A 12077-nucleotide genomic window follows, 5' to 3' on the forward strand; every position below is an offset into this window, starting at 1 on the left:
GTCATGAGTGAAGATTAAAAGAGCTGAGCCTGCAGAGTTTAAGGAAAAGAAGATGAAGAGGAGACCTGTTCGAAGTGTTTAAAATGATGAAGGTTAATTAGTCCATTGGATTGAGACGCTGACTTTCAAATGAGTTCATCGAGAACACAGGGACACAGTTGGAAACTTGTGAAGAGGAAATTTCACACAAACAAAGAACGATAGACACTTGGAATAAGCAACCAAGTAGTGTGGTGGGCTGTAAGACTTTAGGGACTTTCAAAACTCGATTTGATGTTTTTTTGGAAGAAATAAGTGGAGAGGACTGGCGAGCTTTGGTGGGCTGAATGGCCTGTTCTCGTCCAGAGTGTTCTAATGTTCTAATGACTGCGGGTCAATCTTGAGATCAAGTCAATTATGTCCAGGTTAAATTTGGCAGCACCAGCGCAGTGTGATATTCTTTAATGGATAAAAACAACCTTTGTTCATTCGTTACAGCCAAATTCAGTGCAAAATCAGACAGCTAGGTGGTGATCCACTCTTTAGGTTTCTTCGCTTTCCTTCTGTTTTTCGGTTTATGTCTCACAGGTTCCCCTTTTTCGTTTCAGTCTCTTGATATTCCACCTTCTTTCTGACTTCTGTCTTATTGTTTGTTCCTTTTGACTATTGTCTGGCAAAGAGTTCTCAAAATCCCCACAATCCTTAAACTGACAATAATCCTGTGGGACATTGTAATTTATCACTTAAATTCAAACAATCATTGACAGCCGTGTTTAACGTCACATCACAAAACATGGATAAAGCGAGATGACTGTGGTAACCAGACTACTGGAAAACTTTCCTTTGACATGGAAGTCTCATTAATCCGATTGTGGCAGTGAATAAAAGCATGCAAGAGATATTGGGGTGCTATCCTCCCTGCTGTATTCCCAGGCACAAAAGTCCCAAATGAAGACTGAAAACGTCCCACTAGGAGGGGAGTTATCACCAAACCCTGGCTATAAACAAAAAGGGCAACAAAGATTTATATTCTCAAAAATACTCTGTGGCAACAATCAGTTCTGAAGAGCACAAAATGTATAGAAGTCAATTACCCCAAAAACAAGAAAAGTCCCAATCTGGAATCAAAGAGGTAAAGTCACATAAAAATCCGGTAAATCACAAGGGACTGTGGGTTGTCCCCACCTTTCTAGGGCTTAGGGCAGTCCCTTGATATTGATGGGCAGGTGGCCCACCTCTTGGAAGACCACCCACAAAATACATTGAACATAAAGGAAGATACACAGATACAAATCAAAAGGAATCAAAAATGAACTAAACAGTCATAAAAAGGCAATTGAAGTCCAGCCAAGATAACATCTACAGGACTGTGGAATATGTTTAATGCAAAAATCATTAAAAAGCATGGAAGAACCAGAAGCAGGCCATCTTTTATACATCATTCCATACAACTTGAAACAGAATGAAAATGTTTCTGCTTCATGTGTGTTCTTTAGATGAATGAGAAGCTGCGGATTTACCAGACTTCATGTCCGTCATGATATGGATCAACGTCGTCACTCCGATGAGGCCAAGCAGCAAAACGCCTCCAACAGCAAACCGTATGACGAGGCTGAAATCACCTGGAAAATGAAAGATGACTTAATAAGAGCGGCTACACGTTCCATTTCAGTTTTCTCACATGACACCCTTTAACAAGGTTAAATGTCACGTCAATGATATTGTCCGATGTACTCAGTACAATGAAATTGTGACTTGCATATCTCCTTAGAACATTTCATAATAATAAAAACATAATACAATACCAACAATGAACACACAAGCACACAACAAGTAGACATCTGAAGCAATAAATGGCCATCCATCCATCCATCCATTCATCTTCCAAACCTGCTTATCTAGGGCAGGGTTGTGGGGCAGTTAGAGCCTGTCCCAGTAAGCATTGGGTACAATGCAGGAACAATACTCGGAGAGAGTGCCAGTCCATAACAGTGCAATATCTCTATCTATCTATATATGTTTTCATGCATGCACGTCTGGGGCTCACCTTTCAGGCTACCACTCCGGGACACGAGGGGCGCTGTTACTGACAGTATCATCTCTTTTTTGTCCCACAGCCCTGAGAAGCTGTCCATTGAGAGTAGCTAACTTTTCCCCTTCCTATCCCTCTGCTATAAAGCTGAGGCACTCCCAGCAGGGAACAGAACAGACTGAAGACCGGAGCCCTACTAAAATATGGACTACTTTAGAGACCCTTGTTTTCTGTTTTTGAGGGGCACCAGGACACTTCTTCTCCACTCCTCAGGTATCCCAACACTATTCAAGATTCCATTAAACAGTCTGGTTAAAAACTTCATTGACATCTCTCCTAAACACCTCCATGCTTCCATAGGTATGTCATCTGGACCAACGGCCTTTCCATTCTTCATCCTCTTCATCGCTGTCCTTACTTCCTCCTTGCTAATCCATTGCACTTCCTGATTCACTATCTCCACATCATCCAATCTTCTCTCTCATTCTCGTCATTCATCAGCCTCTCAAAGTACAAAGTTTCAAACTCACTTGTGAGTATGTTTCCATCTTTATCCTTTATCATCCTAACCTCCTGCTGCACATCTTTCCCAGCTCGGCCCCCTCTCTGTAGCCCACTGGTCCTTTTCTCCCTCCTTAGTGTCCAACCTCTCCTACAACTCATCATACGCCTTTTCTTTAGCCTTCGTCACCCCTCTCTTCACCTTGCGCCTTATCTCCTTGTACTCTTGTCTACTTCTGCATCTCTCTGACTATCCCACTTCTTCTTCACCATCCTCTTCCTCTGTATACTCTCCTGTATTTCCTCATTCCACCACCAGGTTTCCTTTTCCTCCTTCCTCTGTCCAGATGTCACGCCAAGCCCCCTTCTTGCTGTCACCCTTACTTCATCTGCTGTAGTTTCCCAGCTGTCTGGTGACTCTTCACTGCCACCCAGTGCCTGTCTCACCTCCTCCCTGAACTCAACCTTGCAGTCTTCCTTTTATAACTTCCACCATATGATCCTTTGCTCTGCCCTCACCCTCTTCCTCTTCTTGATCTCCAACATCATCCTACAGACCACCATCCTATGCTGCTTAACTACACTTTCCCCTGCCACCACTTTGCAGTCTTTAATCTCTTTCAGATTGACTGTTCTGCATAGGATGTCATCTACCTGTGGGCATCTTCCTCCACTCTTGTACGTAACCCTGTGCGTCTCCCTCTTCTTAAAATACGTATTCACCACAGCCATGTCCATCCTTTTGGCAAAATCCACTATCCTCTGATTTTCTTCATTCCTCTCCTTGACACCATACCTACCCATCACCTCCTCGTCTCCTCTGTTCCCTTCACCAACATGTCCATTGAAATCCGCTCCAATCAGCACTCTCTGTTCATCACTTCATCCAACTCACTCCAGAAATCTTCTTTCTCACCCGTTGCACACCGAAATTGCGGTGCATATGCACTAACAACATTCATCATCACACCTCCAACTTCCAACTTCATAATCATCACTCTGTCTGACACTCTTTTCACGTCCCAAACACTCTTGACGTGCTGTTCCTTCAGAATAACTCCTACTCCATTTCTCCTCCCATCCACAACATGATAGAACAATTTGAATCCACCTCAGATCCACCTGGCCTTACTCCCCTTCCATTTAGTCTCTTCACACACAATATGTCAACCTTTCTTCTCTCCATCATATCTGCTAACTCTCTCCCCTTACCAGTCATACTACTAACATTCAAAGTTCCTACCCTCACTTCCACTCTATTTATCTTCCTCCTCTCCTCCTGCCTCCGGACACGTCTCCCCCCTCTTCTTCTTCTTCGGCCAACAGTAGCCCAATTTCCGCCACCACCCTGTTGGCTAACAGTACTGGTGGCAGTCGTTGTTAACCCGGGGCTCAACCGATCTGGTATGGAAATTTGTATTGTTGTCCGCATATTGATTTGGCAAAATTTGACACCAGATGCCCTTCCTGACGTAACCCTCCCCATTTATCTCATCTTGAGACCGGCACCAACACACTGGTTTGTGCTGGGATGTACATAAGAATACATAAATTCTGTAAAATATACAGTTTATTTGCACTGTTTGTGCACACTGTTTTATTCTACCATGCTCTTGTCCTTAGTTGTGCATATTTTTTCACTTTATTTCTTATGTTACCTGATTTCATCAGCCTGGCTTTCTAAGTAAAATGTAAAATGGAAAGTTTTGAATGTGTGAAAAGGTAGCTTGTAACATGAAGAGTCTGGAGTTGTTATTCAAATCCAGTGGTATCTGTGCAGACCTCAGAACTGACCTGTTTTGGTCTGTTATTAGTAATGAGCCAGCGATTCTAGGAAATTTGAATTTACCAGTGAAATTTATGGTTTCGCTTGGCAAAAAGAATTGGAAAACTATTGCAACCAATGACATCCACTCCATTAACCCAGGTAGAAAGGGATTTAGTATACGGTGGATTCAGAAAGTATTCAGACTCCTTCACTTTCTGCACTCTTTATTGTGTTGAAGATTTAATTTTAAATGGAGAATGTTACCAGTTTCGCCTATCAATCTACACTCAATTGTCCGTAATGACAAAGTGAAAACATGTTTTGAGAAATCATCTCATTCATACAAGACCTTTCATTCAGTACTGTGCAGAAGCAGCAATTCCAGGTTAGAGTCTTCTTGGTAAATCTCTGCTCACCTGGATTTGGTCAGTTTATCCCATTCATCGGCCATATATGTACAGCCTGTCCGAAACTGAAGACCAGGTAAGGAGACAACTGAGGAAGCTACACTCATGAAAAGCTGCAGGACTCTAAACCTGATCCTAAGGCTAACCCTCAAGTTTTAAGGCCTGTGCTGACCACCTATGTTGTGTCCTCTGTCACCTGTTCAGTTTGTCCCTAAGGCTTCAGAAAGTGTCACTGCTGTGGAAAACAACCTGCATGTTAAGGTGGGAGTCTCTTCACCTCAAGGCTACAGACCAGTGGCACTTAAGTCTCCCATCATGAAGACCTTTGAGACACTGGTTCTAAACTCTATGAGTCCTCTTGTGGTAGACCACCAGGACCCACTGCAATTTGTCTATCAGACAAAAATTGGAGTGGAGGAGGCAATTATCCATCTGCTCCACAAGGCTTATTCTCATCCGGACAAAGCTGGCAGCAATGTAAGGATGATGTTTTTTGATTTCTCCAGGGCCTTCAATACCACCCAGACATCTCTATTAAGGAGTAAACCCAGAGATATACGGGTGGGTGAGCCTGTGGTGTCCTGACAGTGAACCATCTGTCAAGCAGACTGCAGTTTCTGAGACTCCAGGACTGTGTGAGCGACACTGGAGCACCACAGGGAACAAGCCTGCCTGTTTTGTCTTCACTTTGTACACCTGAGACTAGAAATATAACCGCAGGTCACGTCACCTGAAGACATTCTCAGATGATTCTGCACTTATGGGATTAATTGAAAAAGGGGATGAGACAGAGGAAGGGAGAGAATTTTGAGAAAAGTCTACAACTCAACATCAGCAAAACCAAGGAACTGCTTATTGACCAAAGAGCCTCTATGTCTGGTCACTATTACAAGGACTGGATGTACACATTGACACATGTGATCACTGTGCCATCTTGATAATCTTTATCATTACTTGCAATGTGAATCCTTTTAACTGCACTCTCCTTCTGGATGTCATGCTCTGAGGCTGCGACACACGTGTAGTTGCCAACATGGCTCTCGTTCATCTTCATTATGGTGTATGTGATATTTTCTCCTTCATATAAAACCACACCATCTTTCAGAAAGCTGTAGTGAACCGGTAATTTCTGCAAGCTGTTATTCTTCACCCCACAGGTCAATTTAACCGCCTCTCCTTCCTTTACTGACGGCCCTGATATGATGGTAAGCATCACACTGGAGAAGAAATCTGAAAAATGAAAACAGATGACATGTTAGTGTGATCATAGACACCAGTAAACCACACGTGTCCATCTGAACTGTTTAGAGCCGACTGGCATTCTTTATATTTTATCAATTGGCTTGATAGCCTAGAAGTCAGAAGGGGCTGAAGCCAGTTCCAGCAATGGTGGGCACAGATCAAGAAGCAGAGCTGGATGGGTTGTCAGCTTACATAAAGTGGGCAGCTGAGAATGACCCATCAGTCAGTCAGAGTGTTGTAGGGCACTTGTGTTCGCATTGGAAATGGACTTTGATTTTCAAGTATAATGGAGCACAGAATGGAATTGGTTGTCCACCTTCTACCTGTACTTTAAATTGAAGTTTTATGTATAATCAGTGTACTCAAGTGCTTAAACTTCCTAGTTTTTCAAAATGCCTTTTCTTCTAACACCATTCTGTGTTCATGACCTCCTCTGTGCGTCCCAGACATAACCTCAGTTTCAGTTTTCTCTGAATTCACTTTCAGTTCCATATTCTGGTCCCAATGCATGAATGTTTCTTCAGGGTCTCTTTTAGAACATTAGAACATTCTATGCAAGAACAGGCCATTCAGCCCAACAAAGCTCGCCAGTCCACTCCACTTATTTCTTCCAAAAAAAACATCAAGTCGAGTTTTGAAAGTCCCCAACGTCTTACTGTCCACCACACTACTAGGTCGCTTATTCCAAGTGTCTATCGTTCTTTGTGTAAAATGTTTGTGTGAAATTTCCCCTTCACAAGTTTCTAACTGTGTCACCGTGTTTTGATGAACTCATTTTAAAGTCACCGTCTTGATCCACTGGACAAATTCCCTTCATCATTTTAAACACTTCAGTCAGGACTCCTCTTCATCTTTTACTCCTTGTTGTTCCTGCTATGTCTTCCTCACCAGCCAAGTGCCGGTACTTTCTATAGAAAACTGTTCTCCTTTGATTACTTGCCTCATGACTTTCTCCAGGTCTTAGATTTTGAGAGCATATCCCCTTCTTGCAGTCCATTTTTTATGTCAGACTTACCTGACATTTTCACTTATACTTGGCTCAAACTTTTTGGAATTTTTAGAATAACTTACAATATATTAGCTGTATTTTGCTAAGATACTAAATTCTTGTGAAACAATGTATCTGTTCACAATGTCATCAGTCGATGCATACAGTAATTGACTCAGGTCCACTTCAAACTCAGAGAGCCTTTCCAGAATGCAACAGAATATAAAAATCTGATCTCTCATTGATCTCTTGTGCCTAAAGCCACTCAGGTGCTCTCCCAGTGATCTTAACCTCTTCTCCAGTACATTTGCAACACTTTGACTGTGCTGTAATTTCCACACATCCATTCTTCTTACGGACGAGGCCCGAAATCTCCAAAGCCCACTCCTTTGGCATACCTAAATTTCTTCAATTATATGAAATATTCCCACCATATTTCACAGGTTGTTATGCTATTCCATCTAGACTAGGTACCTTATTATTCTTCAGACTTCCCTTACCTCTTCTCTTGTTGGTATTACCATCAGTACTTTTTGTTCCTCTCTGATTTTATTCTGCACTTCATCATTTTTTTTCTCCTTCATCTCTATCTATCTCAATGCATCATCAGAATGTTCTCCCATTGTCTGAGCAGGCCTTCCTGGTCTCTAATCAGATTTTCCTTTGCAAAACACTATTTTCGTCTGGAATCCTTTGCTTTCCTATTTAGCTTTTTGTTAAAATTCCCTCACCTCTCTACCCCTCTTCTTTATGTTCCACTGTATCCTCCACTTTCTGTTTCTGTGCCTGAAGTTTAATGTTTTCTTATTCCTGAAGAATATATCAGCTAGTACTCTCCCTGTATTCTCCCACTGCCTCCTTCTTATTTACATAGTCCTTTATCTTGCATACTTAATTTATCCTCTCATATTTCTGATCAAACCAGTGCTCTCTCATGTTTCATGCCTACCACTTCCTTTGATACTGTTGTGCTACTGCTGTTATGATATACTGCTGTATGCTAGCATCAGCATCTTGTACAATAACTGTATCACCCTGCTTCTCTACAAGACAAAATAGGTGTGAGGTCTCCAGAAACAGCTACTCAAACAGGCAAGAATATTCACTTATCTGTCTGGTTACTCTAACCCAGCTAGGTCCAAAATACTACCTGCTGGCTTACACTGAAGTGGGTCCAACAGTGAGAAGTTACTATAACAACTATGCATATTACCAATAATATAACAAAAGCCCCACAAGAGGAGGGATGACTGTAAACCTTTGGCTTGTAATTAAAGGCCAAATGAAGAATCTTTATAAAGAAAATATTTATTAACAAAAATACCAAATACAAAAAAAGGCTCAAATAAACCAAAAGAGTCACACAGGTGCTGCCTAAAATGCAATTCACAGCAAACAAGACCCAATACATTATCCCAAAATTAGAATCCTGAAAGCAAAGCAAGATCCAGAAAATCCAACAACGGAAACAAAATAGCTAGATAGATAGATAGATAGATAGATAGATAGATAGATAGATAGATAGATAGATAGATAGACAGACAGACAGACAGACAGACAGACAGACGGACGGACGGACGGACGGACGGACGGACGGACGGACGGACTGACTGACTGACTGACTGACTGACTTACTTACTTACTTACTTTTATTTGTCCCCAGGGAGAAATTAGATTTTTTACAGAAGCTTTTTAAATAAATAAGATTAAAAAAAAAACAAAAAACATTCAGAATTACTGACTGAAACTCCAACAAATGAATGATTCCAAACTCCTGAGCTTTCTCGGACTTAAATAGCCAAAGCCCTGTATAAAACGCCAAAGTATAACATACATATAACTTTAATCTGTGACAATTATAATCAATCTCTTTGTAGTGTAAGGCCTCATCTACAGCTGTGATTGAATGTTTAGTTACCACAGAAACAAAAACAGTATCACGTATGCACCAAAAGCTGTGATGATTACATCAATTTCCAATTAGAATAAAATACATTTTTCTGAGAAAGAATAAGGGGATTACATTTCTTTATTTCTGAATGCAGAAGGCCACACTGGGACCTCATTCATATCTTCAGAATCCTTAAAGAGTTACCTCAAGTTGATCCAGCAGAGTTCATTCAATAAAATAGCGAAATTTTTGAGGGCATTTAAGAGTAAAGTCATAATGCACTAATTTGCATAAAGCATTGTGTGGTTGAAGTGGTAACCTTGAAAACTTTCCTTTTTTTTTAATTTTATTTATTAATTTTATTGTAATCATTCCATACAAATAGATCAATTTATACAAAAAAGAATTGAACACAAATCAAACCCCACCCTTGAGAAGGAGAGCATGGCCAAAGGAGAATTGCTTAGGGCTTTTTAATAGGGCAAAAATAAACAAAAGAAAGGAATATATATATATATATATATATATATATATATATATATATATATATATATATATATATATATATAAATAAATAAAAAATGGAGAAGGGAAAAGAATCTGGATGAGATATTTGGAAATATTGCCGGTTTGTAATGGTGAGTGAAATAATTAGTCTGAAACTGAACTTGAAGTGCTTTGCTTGGCAGTAGAATGGTGTTTCACTTCCAGCGAAATTCATGCCATCGACACAAGAAAATGATGATTTTCTCCTGTTTGGAAGCACTTTAATGCAGCAATTCTGCACGTGCCTGTATGTCACTGAGTATTTAAATAAAAAGACATTTTGTTCAGCCAGCAGCTGCATGTTGTGGTAGTTCAGGTAGCAGTTGGTATGATGCACACTTTGCCGATTATGATGATGATCTCTGCAGTCACAATCCTATTGATGCCGTGAAAACAGGAAAGAGACATGAAGTTCACTGGCACATTAATTGTGCATATCCTCAACCAGGTAATAGTGTGTGGACTTTCTGTGTAGTCAGTTTTTCTGTTATGTCTTTGTGCCCAAAATATGAAGCATGTCACATTTCTGAAAAACATATAGCACTCCTCCACAGTGATGTGAATGTGAGACATAAATAAAATTGATTTTACAGATGTGGTGTGGATTACATACTCCAAACAAGAATAGGAGTAAACATAGACGTGAAAACAAAGCTTTGGGGAGCAATAATTTTTGTTTTAACATACAAAAAAAAAAAACTAGGGTGTTGTACCATGTTAGCCATTATGAATGTAGAGAAAAGCCAACCAAAATGACCCCTTTTATTGGCTAACTAAAAAGATTACAATATGCAAGCTTTCGAGGCGACTCAGGCCCCTTCTTCAGGCAAGATGTAATCAGGCCTGAAGATGTAAACATCTCGCCTGAAGAAGGGGCCTGAGTTGCCTCAAAAGCTTGCATATTGTAATCTTTTTAGTTAGCCAATAAAAGGGGTCATTTTGGTTGGCTTTTCTCTACAAAAAAAAAAACTATAAAGCATCCAGTTAATGAGTTTCATATTTCACAAATAAAAAAACTGCATGCAGACTTTATGCTGATCATATTGTCTTGTGTAGCAAAAGAAAAGGGGAAGCAGAACGGAAATTGGAAGAATGGAGAAGGGCTTTGGAAGACAGAGGGTTGAAGATAAATAGGAAGCAAACAGAATATCTGAGGTGTGCCGGATGGCCAGGGCCCTTATCCAGCTGGTACGCCTCTGTAATGGAAGGACTGGGGAGAAAACATGCACAGGGCATTACATCCCATGGAGTGCTAGATGGCAGCCACCATGAGTTGACAGAGTACTTAGGGTTCCCACAGGGCTTCATAGGAACAGGAGTTTGGTTACAGCCCTGTTGGGTTGCCTGGGTGCTGCAGGGATTGGCGGCCCAACTTCATCGGGCTTCTGCCTCACCCGGAAGTGCTTCCGGACCACGCTGACGGACCACCAGAAGTACTCCAGGATGCAGCATAAAAGAAGCCCTCTCTCTGCATTCATTCCAGGAGCCAGAGTTGGGAGGAAGAGGTAACAACAACACTTGCTGGAGGAGGAGTGTAGGCAGACAGAGGAAGAAAGGAAGAAGACAAAGTGTGACAGTGGGCTGCTCTGTGCTTACTTTATTGTACTGTGCTTAGTACTGTTGTAGCAGTCCAGTGCGGCTCAGATTCACACCATCATAATAATAATAATTCATTACATTTATATAGCGCTTTTCTCAGTACTCAAAGCGCTATCCACACAGGTAGGAACCGCAGCACTACCACTGTGCCACCATCATAGAGATGGTGGCTTGTTTTGTTTTTTGGTGGGGACCCCAAGAACGCACCCAGCCTCGTCCCGGCTCGCACCACTCACACACAGAGTCACAAATTCACAGTTGATAAAATAATAATACTGTATTTTAAATGAAACAAAAACATAAGCAACAGGTAAACTGATAACCCTCCCTTTTCCTCACGACGATATAAAATACTAACACAACAATAAACATCTAACAATAAACACTTGCGATAAAGTCCTTAACACAATCCAAATACAGCAGTATTGTATTAAGTGGAATGGATGGCACAGCTTTCTGTATGTAATGTAATAAACCGTCCTACTTGTATTTCTGATGCAGTGAAGGGTGATGAGATTTGGGGAGCACTCCCTCCGATGAATCACAATGACCAACACTACTCACATGGCAGGCAGGCACGAGACACTCCACACAGTCCATCTTTACAGGTTTAACAATCCACGATAGAAACGATACTCCACAGGTGGAATGGCAGACAAGACAGACAGGTGAACGCAAACACAAAACAACTGGGCTTCTTCACTGTTTAGCCAGCTCCCTTTTAAGATTTCTGCTGGTCCCTCTTGTCCCGAGCAGCCCCTACGTTCTTCTCAAACGTCCAATCAGGGCAATACTCTTGGGGCAGCTGGGAAATGGAAACCTTTAAGTTGTAGCACTGCTACACTGTGTTGGTACTGTGATGTGGGAAATGCTTGAAAAGAGTTTCCCACAAATAAAATCACTTGTGTGTCGTGCTGGAGTTGTACCCGCATCTGTCTGTGTCGAGTTTGGGGAGCTGGATTGCCACTTTGGGGCCACAGAAGTATAATGATGATCAGGATTTAGGTATTAGCCTGCAGTGGGAGCTACTGAATAGAGTGAAGTTTAAATATCTAGCATCACTGGTAGTCCAAGATGGAGAATTAGATGCAGAGAAAACCTATAGAGTGCAATGTGAATGAAAC

General features: G+C 41.2%; 1 protein-coding gene across 1 annotated transcript in view; it reads right to left on the bottom strand.

Moving 5' to 3' along the window:
• Positions 1 to 1458: 1458 nt before the first annotated feature.
• LOC127526860 (Fc receptor-like protein 3) overlaps positions 1459 to 12077 on the bottom strand; it is a 115561-nt gene continuing 104942 nt past the window's right edge. Inside the window, exons 10-11 of the mRNA XM_051924017.1 lie at positions 5642 to 5917; positions 1459 to 1601 (exon numbers count right to left, since the gene is read on the bottom strand). Coding sequence (XP_051779977.1) covers positions 1459 to 1601; positions 5642 to 5917 — 419 coding nt within the window. The remainder of the gene's footprint in view (positions 1602 to 5641; positions 5918 to 12077) is intronic.

Source organism: Erpetoichthys calabaricus, chromosome 2 (genome assembly GCF_900747795.2).
Source record: "Erpetoichthys calabaricus chromosome 2, fErpCal1.3, whole genome shotgun sequence".
NCBI classification, from domain to species: Eukaryota; Metazoa; Chordata; class Cladistia; order Polypteriformes; family Polypteridae; genus Erpetoichthys; species Erpetoichthys calabaricus.